Source organism: Acanthopagrus latus, chromosome 21, assembly GCF_904848185.1.
Source record: "Acanthopagrus latus isolate v.2019 chromosome 21, fAcaLat1.1, whole genome shotgun sequence".
Taxonomy (NCBI): Eukaryota; Metazoa; Chordata; class Actinopteri; order Spariformes; family Sparidae; genus Acanthopagrus; species Acanthopagrus latus.
Genome location: NC_051059.1, coordinates 1,735,618 through 1,755,371, shown reverse-complemented (window position 1 = coordinate 1,755,371; position 19,754 = coordinate 1,735,618). Strand labels below are relative to the sequence as shown.

General features: G+C 39.3%; 1 protein-coding gene across 1 annotated transcript; it reads left to right on the top strand.

The window, feature by feature from the left end:
- The first annotated feature begins 1,479 nt into the window (after positions 1-1,479).
- dpydb (dihydropyrimidine dehydrogenase b) lies at positions 1,480-18,020 on the top strand. Its single transcript, XM_037083064.1, has 25 exons — positions 1,480-1,812; positions 4,350-4,460; positions 4,608-4,690; positions 5,317-5,404; positions 5,612-5,773; positions 7,077-7,273; positions 7,752-7,833; positions 8,189-8,276; positions 8,418-8,525; positions 9,052-9,221; positions 9,301-9,511; positions 10,148-10,332; positions 10,786-11,001; positions 12,224-12,388; positions 13,113-13,181; positions 13,320-13,403; positions 13,993-14,113; positions 14,253-14,372; positions 15,172-15,314; positions 15,809-15,863; positions 15,991-16,112; positions 16,285-16,431; positions 16,525-16,587; positions 17,067-17,144; positions 17,426-18,020. Exons 1-25 carry the CDS (start codon positions 1,783-1,785, stop codon positions 17,588-17,590), a joined length of 3,063 nt encoding a protein of 1,020 aa, XP_036938959.1. The 5' UTR covers positions 1,480-1,782; the 3' UTR covers positions 17,591-18,020.
- The last annotated feature ends 1,734 nt before the right edge of the window (positions 18,021-19,754 follow it).

The following is a 19,754-nucleotide window of genomic DNA, read 5'->3' as shown; positions in this document are numbered from 1 at the left end:
TTAACCAAGACATCATTTTACATGTAGATCACTGGAGGTCAGTGCAGCTGATTTGGCCTACTGATGTGAGTGTGTAAAGGTGTTAGATTTTAGCAAAAAGGACCCAAATGCACAATACTAAGGCAGGTAAAAAACAAACAAACAACAACAACTAAAACTGATCCTTATTAAAATAGAACTGAAATCCAAGGAATAAGCCAACAAAAGAAGGCTAATGATAATCCCAGATAAAGAAAATAAAGGGAAATTTTGAACAAACTGGAAAGCCACAGGGAACAAGCAGGAACACTGAAGACACACAAGGGGGAACTGGCATGGCTGACCAGATGACACACACACAAACACACCAGGTAATAATTAACTAATCTAACACAACACACAGGCAGGAATAATGCAAAGATCGGGGACCTCATTCATAAAAATGTTCTTAATAGTTCTTAACTGTTCTTGTACTTGAACCTTTGCAACAATGTGCTTACATTTGATTCATAAAAGATGCTGGGCCTGAAAAGCCTTTTTAGGTTTTAAGAATCCTGTTTGCAATCCAGCACCCATGAGCTATAAACCTCAAGTCAGCAGGAACAAAAGAGGAAGTCAACTTTTTGGAAGATGAGATCATGAGATCTGAAACTGGGCAACATATATTATTCAGTGGACGAGTAGCTGTACAAACAAAACCACATGCACACTTGGGAGCGTGTCACTGCTGCACATTGTTCAAAAACACATGCAGCGTTCACTGCAGGCTTGCACATGCGTCCCAAACTGCAACACCCCTACCAACAGGAAAATCACTTATGTATAGACTTTTCTTGGAGATTGTTAATCCATTTTAAAAGTGAGACCCATGGAGTGCAAAGCAAAACACAACTCAGGAGGAAAGGACCATGACAAAAGGACGGGATAACGGGCCTGTATTTCTAGACTTAATTAAATACAAAAGAAAATGGTGATGACTGCACAGGAGGAGGAGATTGAGAGAGGAGAGCTGAGAAGCCAGAGAGACATCGGAGAGACAGAGGATGACACACTGAAGGGAAAAGAGATCAGAGAGATGAGGAACTGAAGGTTGACAGAATGACTAATGGGCAGAAACTGATGATGATAGTTCAAATGTGAAAGACATTTCCTGCCTTTACAATACCATCAGGGTACATTTCTTAAGATCCACCTGCTGCTTCAGGCCCTCCAGCACAAATCTGGAAATCTGGATTGCAGAGAACAACCTAACGGCCTTGTGGTGCTTGTAATCAGTACCACATTTCATTGTGGCTGGCAAGATGTCAGTCCTCATTTAACTTCGGTCTGCCTTCAGACAGTTAATGTTTGATCTGAGAACAGAGAAAAGCCTAGGAAGAGAAAGAGAGACGTGGAGGAGAGGAAGGAAGGAGTTACAGAACACGCATGTGAAAGTGAAAAATGTGCGCAGAACTCCACGCCCCTCGCGAGAGGTGGAGTTTGAACTCAACAGTTTATTATGGACATTGATTTATCCAGAGCTCCGGTGCAACGTACCCAGGAACCTGTCTGCTGAACTTTAACCCTCAGAGAGCGGTATCAGCTCGGTCGATTTACCTTATCGCTCGTAGATAAAAACAATTTTAATTTTCAACTTGTTAGCGAGAGCAGTGGGCCTGATAAAGACGGTCAGCCCTCAGACCATTCCACTTGGGAGCAGAGGAGTCCCGGACAGTGCTTCGGACCTCTAATCTACAATCTGTCGCCAGAGGATCTTCAGAAAGTGTTTGAGAGCTTTTAGTCCCCACACCAGGAAGAATCAAAATGTTGAGTAAAGATCCTCCAGACATTGAGGTAAATTATTATAACTGTTACTTGTTTTACACTTTCCCTCAGCGGGGTTGTATTTTTACTGCTCACTTGACAAATAACCTTGAGTGGAGAGTTAATCTAACCCAAACTCATAGTACATCATGTATCTATGCTAATCTTTTTAGTGTGAAGTGACAGTGCACGTTGTGGTGTATAGTATCTAATTCTTAGTGGAGGGAAACAAAATGAAACATTTTCCACGTGTGAACTATCATATTGATGGTTGCTCTGTTGAAGTACATTGTTTTATTTAACATGTCTTTGCTGAAGCGTTTCACAAATCCTCTGCTTCATCATGGTGGGAACAGAACTCTTCAGATGGGGCTTTGTTACAACAGGGGTAAAGGCAAGATCTGAATCTGTGGTCTATGCATCTGTGTGCAAAATACCATCACTGAACAAAGTAACTATAAATGAACTCATTAGCTAATTCAACAAACGTTTACTCACTTTTTTTTTTTCAGTACAAATAAATGTATTTCATTAAGTTTGGGGCTTAGTCTTTATTACTGGAGGCTGAGCACTAATCTGAAGACTGGGGGACTGTGTATATATCTTGACCAGTGTTTTGACTGATGTCATGTTGTTTTACAGCAAACATCTTGCTGCGGTTTTAAGTAAGGTTCAATTATTTACTCAGAGGTCAGCCCAGCTTGACCTGGAACAGAAGTGAGGCAGACCACTTTTTTTTTTCTTTCATTTAATTACCAATTTGTAATAGGAAGAAGGAACTCAAACGCTGGTCTCTAGATTAGCATTTTAAAGGAGCACTCCGTAGTTTTGTCGAAGAAATGTTGATGAGCAGAGAAAGATGTTCATTTTCTTTCTGCCTAAACAAACTAAATTATCAAACTCTCTTTGTTGCCATGACTGATTAACTGAATAAATAAACTGACCTTAAAGGACAACACAATTAATACTGGTTTGCTTTGTTTATATGTGGCGGACCCTGCCATTTTTCTAGCTTCAAACAGTGTTCTGGGACCTTATTTTCCTCTGAAAACAGCTGGTTTATTCACATGGAGAGTTATATAACTCATTAATATTGTAAATAGTAACATTCTGAGTTTGAATAATTTATTCCGAATTACATAGTGCTCCTTTAAACTAAGTCATTTCATACATGAAGTTCAGCTCACTCCACATGTGGAATACTCAGTGTACATTTGTATTATTTTCTTGAGAACATCCTCACTTTATGGAAATGCAATAATAAATCAGTGGAGCACCTCTTTAAATGTATCTGTGAGTGAATACCGGAGAGGTCATTGTGGAAATGTGGTGAAATAAATTGATCAAATAGTACATAGCACACTAGTGCGCTCAAACCAAGGTGCTCTGTGATGCTTTAAACAAAATCAAGTATATGAAAGGGAAAACAGAGGTAAAAGCTGTGACACTAAAGCCATTGAATAAAATGTGGTCCATCAAATATCAGTAACTGTATGTGCACAAGAATAACGTTAATAACTAGCTTTAAAATCATGTTCTGCCCCATACAACATAATCTACATATACTTATTATACTCTGTTGAAAGCCATACTTTCTATTACACAATATGCTATTCTACCACTTTCACTCAGTAAAGTAAGTAGGCAGCATGTTGCCGATTAAAAGGATAAAAAGCCATTCTATGTGTTCCTAATATGGTGTTAGGCAACCAGGCATGTGTGTTGTTGTATAAGCTATGGATAAGTGATGTAAGATCTGAGAGGATGTGCACGTGCAGAGATTGTGTAAAGTGCAAAGAAAGTGCACATGAGTTTCTGTGTGCATAAAGCAAATGATAATAATGACAAAAACTCCAGGAGACCAGTAGAACACGAACCAATCACATGCCACTAATAGAAGTTTTGTTTGGTTTCTGAAAGTAACTTTATAATGTGAAACTAATTTCCAGACCAACATACCATAATATGTTAGGGCTTTTATTATTCCATACCGTACGATTTAGTAATGCAGCCTATTCCAAATTGAGATAGCAGTCATTTAGTGGGCTTCCATGAAATCAGAGTGACTGGACATATTTGGGATGGTAAATAATTTTTTTTCTTTATGTCCACTCTTATGTATCCTAACCACGGGTCATATACCCTTGGTACATTGACCTGGCTACCCATCATTATCTTATCAGCTTAACCCACCATCCAAACATGCAAACTTTCCAGGATGTTCCAAAGTTTCAGTGTTTTTGTCAGCACGTGCGCTATAAAGACAGATAACAGTGGTTGCTCAGGGGCGACAGAAGGTGACATTGAGTGTACGGAAGTCATCAACTGCCGCGGGTACAGATATTTTTTTTATAATGCCATCATCTCTAAATTATAGTACATTATTTGATTATGTCGACATAACAGATGGAGTTATCTCATTATGGAGAGAAACCTAGCTTTCTAAATGATTAACTCGTGATCTGGAGATAATGCATTAAAAAAAAAGGAACAGCACCTCTGGCTCTTCTCCGCTTCCATTACAGTTTTTACTGATGTGTTGATGAATTTCGCCTCGTTTCGTACAGAACATCCTGGCCCTCAATCCCAGGGTGAAGACTCATGCTCAGATCATGTCCACAGCCAACAAGAAGAAGGAAAAGAAACACTGGAAAAGAAACCCTGACAGGACCTGTGATGTAAGCTCTACCACACACACACACACACACACACACACACACACACACAACTTGGCTTTACTGCGTGGTTCAGTCAATATTTTTTCCTCCTTCTTCATTCCTTTCCTCTCTCCTCCTGTTTGTCCCTGTCACGTTTGTTTGTTTCAGTCTTGTGTGAAGTTAGAGAACAACTTCGACGATATCAAACACACTACACTGAGTGAACGCGGAGCTCTACGAGAAGCATTGAGGTGAGAATGAATTACCTGTTTTTTGTTTTTTTTTTAGAAGTACTATTTGACAATGACTTGTAACACACACCCAGTCATTGACAGACCAATTCTACAGCTGTCAAGTTGCACCACCTTTAGGAAATCAGTTTAGAAGTGCAGATGACAACACTTTGTTGTTGCCTCCTCTGGGTAAAGACAGTCATAGCTGCTACAGTTTTAACACTTGTGCCGCCTGCACAGTGTTGCTGGAGCTGAAACATCCTTCATTCATTTATGATCCTCAGATAACGGGGACCACCATGAGCTTACATTATACATTTGTCTAAAACTTTAAAAATGGCCAAAACTGACATTCCCATCATCCTGTCGGTACTTTGTTTAGTGCTTATTAAAATGTTAAACTAAGATGGTGAACAGCCTTGTAGAGCAGTCTGCAACTCATTAATTTACAGTTTTCATTATCAGTGCATCATTGTTTTCAAGCTTACTGTATATTTGCACTTTGGTGATTTCTAGCGATCTTTGTACATTGTTGGATGTTGTTGACTGTTGTTTGCTCTGATGCGTGTTGCTTTCTTGGACCAGTCTGAAACAAGGATTTTTCATAACTTGAACTCATGAATAAAAGTCAAATCTGCGTCTAGGTGTCTAAAATGTGCAGATGCTCCCTGTCAGAAGAGCTGCCCCACTAACCTGGACGTCAAATCATTTATTACAAGCATCTCTAATAAGGTACCGTTGCAACATGCACAACATATGTATTCATACATGCACACACATTTTTACATTCCAGTTCTATAATGTGGAAGATGTCTCAGAAGATGTTAATGTAAAAACAATGAAGTCATTAAAATATTCAGAAAAACATAGGTAATAGTACCTCTGTTGTGATTTTGTTGTTCATGTTTGTGTGTCTCTTTGTGTGTATGTGTATACCAGAACTACTATGGAGCAGCGCGGGCCATCTTGTCTGACAACCCCCTGGGTTTGACCTGTGGAATGGTTTGTCCCACATCAGAGCTGTGTGTGGGTGGCTGCAACCTATATGCTTCGGAGGAGGGGCCCATTAATATCGGAGGGTTACAGCAGTTTGCGACGGAGGTACAGTACATTTATAGCTGTCAAGTTTTCTATATAACACATAATTAACAGTTTCTGCACTGAGAACTAGAACTGTTGGAAGTTAATAGCTACTTGAGATTCAGATGACTCAGTTGCAGTGACATGTAACCAGCTGCAATCATGTCACAATCATTTAGTTTATGTATGTGTATATTCTTGTTTTTTTTTAGGGACCCAAAAAGCTTTTACTCAGCATAATGTATACAGATACACACCTATCATACTATTATCTATGCTGATGTCACATGTCACACACCATCTAAATCAAGAAAACAGTGTCTTTAAAACTAAATCACAGGTGGAGTCATGCTTTCAACTTAGCTTTCGGTTTAATATTTAAATAATTATTTTGGTTTACATTTCGGTAAATGTTTAAGCAAGACTGACATTTAGAAATAACACATTCTTTCCATCACAAATAAAATAAATCACGCCCATCTTCAGTTGTTGATACAGTTTAGTCTTATAAGGCCACTAGATTATAGAGGCTAATGCTAGCGGACCTAAGATAGATGTTTCTGTGTAAACTGCAGTTGTTACTGAGTTACTGTGGAAATGGGCAAAGGCGTTCAATTTTTTTTTTTTTTTAATCTATCACCTTTTTGCTTCTTGTACTGTATAATTTAAAATTAAACATTACATTATTGCCATCTCTTACACTGTACAGCATAAGATACATAGGCTGACATCAAACGTGCACTAAGAGACAGAACTTTTGATACATGGAACAGCAGTCTGCCAAAACTAACATGAGTTTAAAATGCACTTAAAGTCCATAAGTTTAAATCTGTATTTGTAAATGTTATGAACATTATTTAACATCTATAAGTCCCCGTAGCTCTTGTTGACCTGCTGGGAGATATGCATGAACGGCTAGTTCGCTACATTCAAGTTTTGTACACTTTAGTAATCTACAAAATACACACATTAAAAACTGTGTTAATGACACAGTCACACAAACCATCAATGTTCTGTGGTCTGACAAGCCTCCCTGGTCTTTCTGTTGGTCTGTGCGTTTTGCTAATCTTACTAAGTTAGCTAGCTGCTAAATGACAGTCAGTCTCTGCTGCAGAGGCTTGAGCGCAGTGCATTGTTCTAACGGCCAGCCTCGTCCAACTACATCATGTCTTATTCAAATGCCTCTAAAATAATTTCCCAAGCCAATCTCTTGAGTCAGCCTTGTTGTGTTGAGAGTTCTATTAATGTTATGATATGAATGCTGTCTATCAAAAGCCTTGACATGTGACTTATTTCAAATGTGTGTATGTTGGTTCCTTCCTAGGTGTTCAGTAAGATGGGCATCCCTCAGATCAGGAATCCTGAACTCCCACCAGCCAATGAGATGCCAGAGTCTTACCACGCCCCTATAGCTCTGATTGGCTGTGGCCCAGCATCAGTCAGCTGTGCTTCCTTCCTGGCCCGTCTTGGATATGATAACATAACCATATTTGAGAAACAGAAGTACACTGGAGGGCTGAGGTAACAAATCATCATCATCATCATCATCATCATCATCATCATATGAAAGACTGCAAAGTGTGATATTAGATGATATTAGATGTTTTATAGGCATAGTATCATATTATATTGAATCAATGAATTTCTTTGATTAAGTTTATTGAGTTTTAAAGTAATAGCTATTGTTTGAATGTTTATAAACTGCCATACCAAGATTACTTTCAACATTCTGATTCTGATTCTGATAATTATTCAAAGTCGGGTTTAAAATTCAGCAAGTGCAGAGTCAAAAAAAACAATAGCGCAATAAAAGACATATAGAGACAAACTAATTAGAGACATTTATTTAGCAAAAGTGCAACCAGGTCATCTGACAACCAAATGTTCAGTAATTTTTGAAACACAATTAATTTGGAAATTGGTTGGTGCTAATGAGGGAGTGTTGGATCTGCGATGAGGACTGAATAGGTAAGAGGTAAATGTGTTTTTCTCCCTGCAGCACAGCAGAAATCCCTCAGTTCAGGCTTCCTTACGAGGTTGTCCAGTTTGAAATAGACCTGATGAAGGACTTGGGGGTCAAGGTATGGTCCATAGAAACTCTATCATACGTACACATGCATTTGAATATACTAGTGCCATTAGTGTCCATACTGCAAAATGCTGGTATACATATTGCAATAATTGTCATTATTAAGTCTTTACTTTGCTGTTGGTGGGTTTTTACAGTTTTTAGTTTTTATTAATCTTAATGGACTCTGTGTTCTGACCGGTGATTGAAATGTAAGTTGCAATGGCATTTTTGACAAAACAAGGATAAAATAAAAGAAGTTTATTCTTGGTACTGGAGTTTCATTAAGATGATGATGTGTGCTGAGCTCTGTTATCATTGTCTTTACATAGTCTTGTTAAATGTGTGTTTGCTTGTGTGCACACTAGGTTGTGTGTGAGAAGGGTCTGGGTATGAATGGAATGACTCTGACGTCCCTGAGACAGGAAGGATTTAAGGCTGTCTTCATCGGGATTGGTGAGGGCTTCTTGGAAAACATTTCAGATAACACACTAGCTTAGCTTTTGGCTTCATGGATGTGCAGGGAAAAAGTTTATCCTTTATGGTATACATTTTTTCTTCCAATGTGCGTTTTTGCGTGTGTGTGTGTGTCTACAGGTCTCCCTCAGGCCAACAGAGCTAAAATCTTCCAGGGTTTAACGATGGATCAAGGCTTCTTCACTTCCAAAGACTTTCTGCCTATGGTGGCCTTAGCCAGCAAGAAAGGTACTGTTGTGAACACACACACACGCACGCACACACGCACGCACACGCGTATTGAACCGCATACGGTGTATCGTATGATTCAATATTGTATTGAGATTCGTGGGCACCACTAGTAATTAAAAAAGAGGATTGCTTACAGGATGATCATTTTAAAACAGAGAATGATATACTGGTCTCACACAACATCAGAATCAGAATGCCCTTATTGTCACTGTGAGCACAGCGTAAAACAATAAATAACAGACCAATATATACAGTACATACAAAAGTATAAGTATAAAAGTAAGGACATCATTTTGGTCTTAAGTGAAACCAAAATATGTCAAGTAACGAAAAGTCATCAAGTGACATTATTTGTAACTTGTAATACTTGGAATATACCGTATCAGAATACATTTTTTAAAGTAACCCTTCCAACCCTGAGCATATGCAAGTGTTGGAGCAGAGAGTGGGCTGGTTCACATTTTCATTTCATTTGTCAGAGATGGTCTCTCACCACGCCTCTCTGTATCACTCTGTGTTGCAGGCATGTGCCAGTGTCGTACCTCTCTGCCGGAGTTAAGAGGCGTGGTGATCGTTCTGGGGGCCGGTGACACTGCGTTTGACTGCGCCACATCAGCTCTGCGCTGTGGAGCCAGGAGAGTCTACGTGTGCTTCAGGAAGGGCTTCACCAACATCAGAGCTGTTCCTGAGGAGGTGAGGATGAGGGACGGCTGGATGGATATACAGGCGGATCGACCGACGGTACTGAATACATGTGTTCTGGTTCTGTCAGATGGAGTTGGCTAAGGAGGAGCAGTGTGAGTTCCTGCCTTTCCTGTCTCCTCGTGAGGTCATCATGAAGAACGGCCGGGTTGCCGGGCTACGCTTCTGTCGCACCGAGCAGACTGAAGGGGGAGACTGGCTGGAGGATGAGGAGCAGGTTGTCAAGCTGAAGGCGGATTACATCATCAGTGCCTTTGGTTCCATGCTCAACGAGCCAAAAGGTAATTAACCAATCAGCTTAGGAGCACACCATCAACAGTCAGCCTTTTTGCTTTAGTCTGAACTAAGATGTGCGCAAATATTTCTGCGGTTTCTGAAGGTTCAGAGGTGTTACTGATTGATGCAGAACATTAACGGGGCAATGGCATGTTGTGATGACTTGAAACTAGATGTGACTGAAAATAAATGGCATGAGACTCGACTTGGAAAGATGCTTGGCTAAATATGACTTGAGATGTGACGTCTTGGGTGACTCGTCTGTGTTCATTTTGTGTTTTTAAGTGTTTCACTGTTTCAATAAGGTACCCAATATTTTTGATTAAGAAGACATAAATATGCTTTTATGAAGTTATTTGTTTTTTGTTGGATTACATTTCTTATCACTGAATATCAACACAAATTTAGTTCATTTTTCATACTTTTTGATCAGTTAGATCAAATGGCCAATAATGTCATGGTTAGACACGAACTCAAGTCTAATCTCGTTTAAAGACTGAACACTGCTGGTAAGACTGTTGTATCTTTGGGGGTAAAAAGTGACTCGACTTACCAATTAAAAATGACTTGAAACTTGGACTGGATGACTTGAGTCACATGTCTGGTTTTCATAGATAACATGATCTATATTCTGTGTGTAGTAACTGAGGCCATGAGTCCAGTGAAGCTAAACCGCTGGGGAACTCCAGAGGTGAACACAGACACCATGCAGACCAGCGAGCCCTGGGTGTTTGCAGGAGGAGACATCGCTGGTTTGGCAAACACTTCAGTGGAATCAGTGAATGATGGCAAACAGGCCTCCTGGCATATTCACAGACACATCCAGGTAAATCACTCTCTGCTTCAATCAGTCATCACGTCTTTAAAATCCACATCTGACTCAACTGCTTTCAGTGGCAAGGAGCTCAGACTAACTTGTGTCTTTTAGGTTGAAATTCGTAGTCCATTCTTAAGTCCTAGTTTGAAAAACCTACATAGCTTCCCACAATTTGAGACTGAATTAACACATAAGCTTTATTTCTTTTTGTTGTGTTGTGCCGTGGTGTGTTCATGCGCTGTAGAATCTACCACTTACAGGATTTTGCAAACGATAGGAGCCTCCTTTGATATAGTAAGCAATACCAAATTCTCTAAATTATATTTGCTTCTTGTTTGATTTATGAGTCATGGATCTTATTTTTTTTCACACTCAGATTCCAGAGTACATAATGATGGTTTCAACTCGGGTAAGATCACTGATGTAGGTCAATCATTTGTCCTCTCGTCCTTCCTCCTGTAGTCTCTGTATGGACAGATAGTGGATGCAGTTCCGAAGTTGCCGTTGTTCTACAGTGCCATAGATCAGGTGGACATCAGCGTTGAGGTTTGTGGAATTAAGTTCCCCAACCCGTTTGGCCTGGCGTCCGCTCCTCCCACCACCAGCACAGCTATGATCAGAAGAGCTTTTGAACAAGGATGGGGCTTCGCTCTGACCAAGACGTTTGGACTGAATAAGGTCATAATAACACACACACGCTTGCGCACACACACACACACACACACACACACACACAATGTTAGGATTTTTAATTACACGTAAAATTACTGTGAATATATACATACATAAATATCTATGGAGTATATATTACTTAAAAACATTAACAATATACTTCCACCTCATTTCAGGTCACAAACCCTGTTAAGGAAGATAACAACAAAAAAGATCAGATAATATTAACTTATGAATATCATAAGATAATCACTCATCTGTATCTCAGGATTTTGATGATATCAGAATCTCCAAGTTTTTATTTAAACCTTTTAGTCTACCTTTCTAAAGATTCTTCTGAAATAAGCATCCTTAAAAACTCAAATAAACGTCCTCAATAGCAGTTTTTTTGGGAGAATTAACAGTTTAAACTTTGCCAAGAACTACAATGATGTTAGGATTAGTTAGCCCAAAAGTTTTGTTTTGTTTATTTGTTTTGTTCCAAAACCTTTTAGCTTTTTTTCTAAAATTTGATCTTAGCAGACAGTAAGCATTAAATATATGTAAAGTTCTTAAAATTGTAGCATGAACAGAACAAACCAATGAATGTGGTAAGAAGAAACTTCTGGAGCTCACTTTTGTAGCCATTAATCTATTTACTGTAGATATTTTGACCTAAGCCTTGTTTACTTTGTTGCCGTATTCTTGCAGCATAGTTTTTGTGTCTGCTAACATCAAATTGAAAAAAAAAAAGCTGGTTTTGGCTGCTGGCCTCCTGGCCAGTAACTTTTTTTAAAATCACTTATTAAAACCCACTATTATAGGCTGGCTTTTATGTGAAGTCACCCTTTTTAAACTGATTTTTCATCTTTCTAGTTATTCTATCTATCTATTCCTCACATTTGATGTATTTTTATTATTGTCCTTTACTGCTTTTATTTGTTTATTTTCAAGCTATTTATTTTCCATTATTCTTTTTACTGCCCATAATGTTTTTATGTGTTCTTCTTATCGTCCTTCCTTGTGTCTGGCTCGACTGTCCTCCTGAGTTTCCTGCTTCAACTTGGTTGTCAATGCACTGTGTAAACTCTGTTTTTAAAGGTGCTATATACATTTCAAGAAAAAGTTTTTAAGCATTAGCAAAAAAAAAGAAAAAAAAAAAATCAAAATATTACAAGGCTGCATCCAACAATCATTGTCATTGTTGATTAGTCTGCCAATAATTTCTGCTATAAATCTGTCCCTGCAGGATTTGGTGACCAACGTGTCTCCTCGTATTGTGCGTGGCACCACATCAGGTAATGTGTACGGACCAGGTCAAGGCTCCTTCCTCAACATTGAGCTCATCAGTGAGAAGACAGCAGCCTACTGGTGCCAGTCAGTCGCCGAGCTGAAGAGGGACTTCCCAAACAATGTAAGTTTCACCTCATGATGCGTGTTTGATTCTTCATGGACACAATTCTGCATTGACTGCAATACACAGAACACGGAAAGCACAACTGACAGCAGGCAGAATGCTGTCAGTTAATTTCTTACAAAACAAGAGGCAGAACCATCTTCATGCGTATGGAGACCAACTGTATGTATTGTAGGGACTGCTTAGAAAAGGGATTCTGCCTATGTTAATAGATTTTTGAAGCTATTTGCATTGTCTTTTAAAACACCACAGTGAGATGCTTGATAAATTCAGATTTTGTTAAAGTTATGTGTCTGACAGCAGGGCTGTTTGCTCTATAAAACACCAGAACATGGTCAAAAATGTCAGTAGTTCCCAAAGCCCAAGATGATGTCCTCAAATCTGAGCCATCTGCAATGATATTTCATTCCCATTGCACTGTAAGGTGAAATCTGAATGAAAATAAAGAATGTTTAAGTCTTAGTCTCAGTCTAAATGTCTTTTGGTCTGTTTTGTCCTCACACCAAAAAGGTTCATTCAGTTTACTGTAAAGAAATCTGAACATGCTCACATTTAAGAAGCTGGAATCAGAGATTTCAGTCTTTTGTTTTCCATATAATTGACTGATTATTACATATTATTTTCTATTGTAGTTAAACTGATTAATCCTCGCAGCTATCAGCTGAGACTGATACACGGTTTGACAGTCTCTTACTTTGCTTCTGGACACTGTGTCTGTCAGGTGGTGATCTCCAGTATCATGTGTAGTTACAACAAGGAAGACTGGACTGAACTAGCCAAGATGGCAGAGGTGAGAGAAATTACATCAGTAACAAAATCTTCATCATTCACAAATGTGCGCAGTGTATCTGTCTATTGTGTGTATATCAGCAAGTTAGAACAGTGTGGCTTGAGGAGGTGTAAAACTGAAATGTGTGTGTGTGTTCAGAACTCAGGGGCAGACGCTCTGGAGCTGAACCTGTCTTGTCCTCATGGAATGGGAGAGAGGGGCATGGGACTGGCCTGTGGACAGGTACAGACACACACACACACACACACACGCACGCACACACACACGCACGCACACACACACGCACACACAAATGCAACATGCTGCACACAATATAACGAGAAGACTGTTTGCTGTAGTGATTTCTTGATTATGCAAGGCAGTGTAATACACATGACTATACTTCATGTCCACGTTGCGTACCTGTGCATGTGCTCGTGCATGTGGGTTAGTACTGTACCTCAGCGAAGCACACCTCTTCCAACCGTGCCAGGACCAACCTGTGCTGTGGGGTTAAACGTGCTGTGGTGCTACAGCTTGCCTAGTGTGAGTGCACCCTTAGACAGAGGGGGAATACAGTGTATGTGTTTTTTGATCATTACAGCATATAAGTCTGTTTTAGTAGTAACCCAAAATAAAATTATAAAGCTGAAAATGAGCACGTCTCCTATAAGACACTAATTCATTTAACCATGCATAATAAAGTATGTACTAAGACTTATAAGTTTATACATTATAAGAGCAAAGGAAAGCCTTATTAACAATTAACTAACATTTATCACAAGGACCTTAATATAAAGGGTTTGTTGGTGTTATGTGTCTTTATCATTAGGACCCGGTGTTGGTGCGTAACATCTGTCGCTGGGTGCGTGATGCCATTTCCATTCCATTCTTTGCCAAGCTGACGCCAAACGTTACCAATATTGTTGACATCGCCAAGGCTGCTCATGAAGGTAACACACCTCACCACAGCACACTTTTGCTTTCCTCCATATCAGTGTTGCCTCTGTATTTTATTACATCATGCAACTAACGTGACAGTTTTATGTAGGTGACGAATGCTTGCATGTTGATTGTTGTGTCATTTCATAGGTGGAGCGGATGGAGTAACAGCCACCAACACAGTCTCAGGCATGATGGGACTGAAGGCCGACGGCGCCCCCTGGCCGAGCATTGGAAAGGGCAAACGCACCACTTACGGAGGGGTGTCTGGTAAGGATACACAGAAACAGACACAATACCATAAAACTGTTTTTAACCCGTGCAGAAGTTTTAGAGGCTTTGAAAGAAAAGTACAAGAGAAGTATACTTCTTCATACCGCACACTTCCAGTAGATAATAATACATTTGTGGCCTCCAGGTCATTTTTCAAATGTTGGAAATCTTTAATTATGCTCTGACAGGTACAGTAGATGGTGAAACACTTGATAAGTATAGAATTGTAATTGAAATGGATTGGAGTTGAGATGCAACATGAAGGAGGAGTTTCTGCATTACTATGTAAGAACAACATAAAAAAAAAACATTAACATTAGACATTAAAGGACAACACAATTTATACTGTTTTACTGTGTGTACATTTGGCGGACCCTGCCACCTTTCAAGCTTCAAGTGTTCTGGGACCTTGTTGTCCTCTGAGAACAGCCTGTTTATTCACTTATGGAGAAATTTTGTGTTATCACCTCATTAATATTGTATATATTTGTTTGAACTTCTTCTCCAAAACTACACATTCAATTTAGCTTCAAACATCACAAAGTAGTGTTCATCTGTGGAGATTGTCAGGATGAACAATATATGTAGGCATCATAAACTTGTGTTTGCCACAGAGATTGTTTGTAATAATTCAAAATCCAATTTAAAAAAAATCCCATATGCTTCTCGTGGAGGGAATCAGGGATGCTAACTTCAGTTAGCCTCCAAAAATACGTTAACCCCATACCATTCTGTGTGCACTTCTGAGGCTGAGGCACTTCTCTCATCTACTCAGTAATATTACCAATGTGTGCAGGTAATGCCATCAGACCCATTGCTCTCAGAGCCGTATCAGCCATCGGCAGAGCGATTCCTGGTTTCCCAATCTTGGCCACCGGAGGTATCGACTCAGCAGATACTGGACTGCAGTTTCTTCACGCTGGGGCCTCGGTGTTACAGGTGATGTGTTGTTACTGTGACATCAAGAAACAGCTTCCTCATCCACTTAATTTCCACATTTAAATTAGACATCAGTCAGTCCCTGTGGATGTGATGCTGTTGTCATTGATTTAACAACATATTGTAAAAGTGAAAAATACATCATTTCATTTCATTGTTTAAACCTTTCATTATATTATTTATTTCCTACCCTGTTGTGGATTGTCATTCATTGATATAGTATCTCGTAGTCATTTATAATCAAATTTAACTTTAATTTCTATGCCTTTTGGAATAGCATTGAAAGAGGTGAATATACAGCAAGGTGAATACTGTCCTTTCAATCCTGAGAATAATTCTTAATGCAAGCTAGAGCAGTTGACAATGACAAGCTGCAGTCTTTAGCCAAAATATACCAAATGTTAACTTAATTTGATCTTTTCAAATGTCCGTGTTTTGTAAAAATAACTAAAATCTCAGATTGTTTTTGTTCATGCCTGTGTTTGTGACCACAGGTGTGCAGTGCAGTACAGAACCAGGACTTCACCGTGATCGAGGACTACTGTGTGGGTACGTAGATGTGTCTGCCCGGTGAACGTCTCTTTCTGACCTCAAAACACTCAAAAATGTTCCAGCGTACCCAGGTGCTACTACTTTGAGAAAGCATGATGCCACCGTGGTGAATGTGTGTGTTCAGGTCTGAAAGCCTTGCTGTACCTGAAGAGCCTGGAGCTGAACGGATGGGATGGTCAATCCCCTCCAACAGACAGACATCAGAAGGGAAAACCAGTTCCCAAACTGGAAGAACTTGTTGGAAAGGTACCACTGCTTACCACAAAGAATTCCTTTATTATATATAGTCCCATTTTTCTACTTTGACTTGTTTTCTATTACTTCTTTTTGAATATCACCATAAACACTGCCATTAGTAAAAAGTAACAATATTTCTGTGTGTGTGTGTGTGTGTGTGTGTGTGTGTGTGTGTGTGTAGAGCCTCCCTAGCTTTGGTCCGTACCTCCAGCAGAAAACAGAAGTCATCGCAGACTACAAGAAAAAGCTCAGAGGCGTTCAAACTGATGTGATGGCAACAACCAACGGCCGGGCCAGCATGCCTAAAAAACCTGTTCCTGCTGTCAAGGTACACACACACACACACACACACACCCTCACTGTTCCTTTAATGTACCATGTGGTGTTATACGTTTCTTATATGTGGATGGTGTGTCTGTAGGATGTGATAGCCAGGGCACTGCGCTACATCGGAGCATACCAGGAACTGAACAACATGGAGCAGGTACCCGACGTTCTCTCACACACTGTAGCAATTATTTTCTCTTCAATCGCGTAGTTGTTTAGTCTTTAAAATGTCAGAAAACAACCCACAGTCTAAAGATATTCAGTTTACTGTAATAGAGGAGGAGAGAATGCCAGAAAATGTTCACATTTAACAAGTTGGAATCAAAAAAGTGTCTTATTTACTTGCTTACTTACTGTCTTACTTTCAAAAAGAGTTCTGATCAGTTATAAAAATTGTTGTTGATTCATTTACTTGATTAATCAATTAATTGTTGCAGCTCTATTTATAAAGCTCTATTTATAAAGTGACAATATAAACCAGTGCAGTACTGCCAGACTCTGTGTGTCTGTGTGATACTGTATGATGGGTAGAGGCAGTATAATGAAACTGAATGTATTAAGGTCACAGATAATTATCCTAAAAAAAAAAACTGAATATACACTATAAACTGATCAATCCCCACCTTCTGTTCTCAGGTCCAGGCCCTGATCGATGAAGAGATGTGTATCAACTGTGGTAAATGTTATATGACCTGCAATGACTCTGGATACCAGGTACGTCCGTCTGTCTGTCAGATAAAGATAATTAAGTGGAGTCCAAGGTTTACATGTGATTAAAAAAACAGCAAATAAGCACAACAGCGAAACACACAACAACTTAATAAGCATAAGAAACAAAAGTGTTCCAGCCTCAGCCATGGAAAGAACATGCTGAATCTTGTCACTGTGTCCTTGGTAGCAATATGCATATCTCATTTCTTTTGCATTCGTCTCTTGTCTGTGTTTCAATTCATCTGCCTCAGTCCTGTAACGTGTCCTGCTCACTGTCTTTCCAGGCTATAGAGTTCAACCCGGAGACCCACCTGCCCGTCGTGAGTGACAACTGTACGGGCTGCACTCTGTGCCTCAGCGTCTGTCCAATCATAGACTGCATCAAGATGGTCACCAGGACAACGCCCTATCAGCCCAAGAGGGGTGTGCCTGTTAGTCCTGTCCACTGAAGGGAAAGACAAGCCACAGGGCTCCACCTATTTAATAATGGAGGTCACGTCATCAAGATGTTCACTTTTACTACTAATTCTCCTGTTAGGGTTAGTGTTTGTAAAAATGTAACTGTCACTGGGAGGAATGTAAAGAATCACAAAGGAGAGAACAATGAAATCCAATGTGTGTATCTGTAAATGGGAAATATAGTCTTGATTTTAATCCAAATCGCTCCAGTAATCACTGGAGAATGCGGCAGTCAGCCCTTTAAAACCAGAGTTCACAGTAGTAGCAAAATACATTTGTCAATAATCAAACCGTAATTTAGACTCCACTGTCATTGTGATGAGAGATTATTGCATTTACTGCATGTGAAATGTATTCATTTTAAAAGTAAAATGGTCTATGATTTGAATAAAGGTTTTGTGATACAGCAAAGCATCTGCACACTGGGGCACTGATGTAGTGAACAGAAGGACATGTTGGACAGCACAGGCGCGTGACGTATGTGCTGTCTTATATTTCAGACATTGTACGCTCACAATGTCTTGCCTAAAACAGTGACTTAAAGTCTTTTAATGTACATTTTCCACTAATGCAAAGTTGAATGTGGCTAAATTAAATCAATAGAGGTAGGTCAATAGTGGTATTTCATGCAGTAGACATAATAACCTCTGGAAATGCAGTTGCTTTATGTAGAATACTTGAGTAATACAACTTCAAAAACACACAATAACAGAGTAAACACAAAAGGCTTAAATACAGAAGCTCTGAGGGGCCAATGAGAAATACTTTTTTTTTTCTAGTGATCAGTTTTCTAAGTCTGATCTAAATTATTGTCTCTCTTGTATTTATTAATTGCAATATGGTGGAAGACAGTTTGCCAGGATAACGTTCTAAGCTCCTTAATTTATTTTTTCAACACACGTGAAATCTATCTTCTATATTTATTTTTAATTTAAATGTTCTTTCTTTCATTTCCCCCTAAGGGCTTCTGTGTTTTTACAGAAGTCTGCATTATTTAGTTTATCCACATTGACTCAACATGATGGAAAACCCTTGCATTACATGTAACCTTTTGGATCAAATGTGTAATAAAATGGAAAACAAATGTACATGTGATTCAAATACTAACAGTCACTACTATAGGCAAATTATTCTTTTAGGTGTATGTCAAACTGGAATGAAACTCATGGACTGTGCGCACAGACGGGGATGGAAGAAGTATTGGGAATCTTTAGTTATTTTAAGAATTAGTAATAGCCCAATGTAAAAAATACTGCACCAACACCATTATTATTGGTAAACGTAAATGTGCCAAATGTAAAATAAATCATTGTGTAGAATGTGATATATTATTTTCAGCAGAAAGTACATTAACTTCTACTTTCCATTTTTACCTTATATTTTCCTGCATGGTTGTTGTCCCTATATGTCAGGCCTGTGATGAGCTGGTGTACCCCGCCACTCGCCCAGTGTCAGCTGGGATTGGCTCCAGCGCCGTCACCATGAAAAGGTTAAACGGTTTCAGATGATGGATGGATGGATGGATGGATGGATGGATTTTCCTGTGTACACAATATTCATAAATATGTAGTGTCACTGTTGTGAATATTACTGCTACACTAGACATATTTTTTTTCCAGGTATTCCAGCTCTTAGTACCAGGAAGCTTGAAGAACACAGGCCCTGGTGTGTTTCTCAGTAGGATGCAGTATTGTGCCAGTAGAGGGCAGTAGAGATACACAGTGGTCCTTGGCCTGTACTCAAAAACAGTCTAAAGTGCAGCACTGCAAATGTTCACTTGAGTTCCTGCTGTTACTGCTTTATTGTGTTGGGTCAGAGATGTGACCACAGACCTTCTCCCTGCACAATATAACCTGTAGTGTTTCAGTAACTCACTGTCATTCAGCGTTTTGAGATATTTCTCCCTCCTTGTTATCTTTCCACCGTTTTTCTCCTCTGATTAACCCTCCATGGCAGGGCTTCCCAAACTTCTCCATGCTAAGGCCCCCTAAACAAAATTAGCTTCTGGCCGGGGACCCACAGACAATACTACAAAATATGTCAAGAAACATCTTTTAGAATGTATTTTCTTACTTTTATTCACTATTCAGTGATTATTACATTTGTTTTATTATAAGAAAATTATTAATGTACATCTAAACACTCGTTTGAGAG

What these genes read in the sequence shown, in the direction of transcription:
- dpydb (XM_037083064.1), top strand. Translation starts at nt 1,783, where the DNA reads ATGTTGAGTAAAGATCCTCCAGACATTGAG. An exon ending in AGACGTTTGGACTGAATAAG is followed by an intron (nt 11,002 to 12,223) that starts GTCATAATAACA and finishes CTGTCCCTGCAG; the next exon opens with GATTTGGTGACCAACGTGTC. An exon ending in TGGAAGAACTTGTTGGAAAG is followed by an intron (nt 16,113 to 16,284) that starts GTACCACTGCTT and finishes GTGTGTGTGTAG; the next exon opens with AGCCTCCCTAGCTTTGGTCC.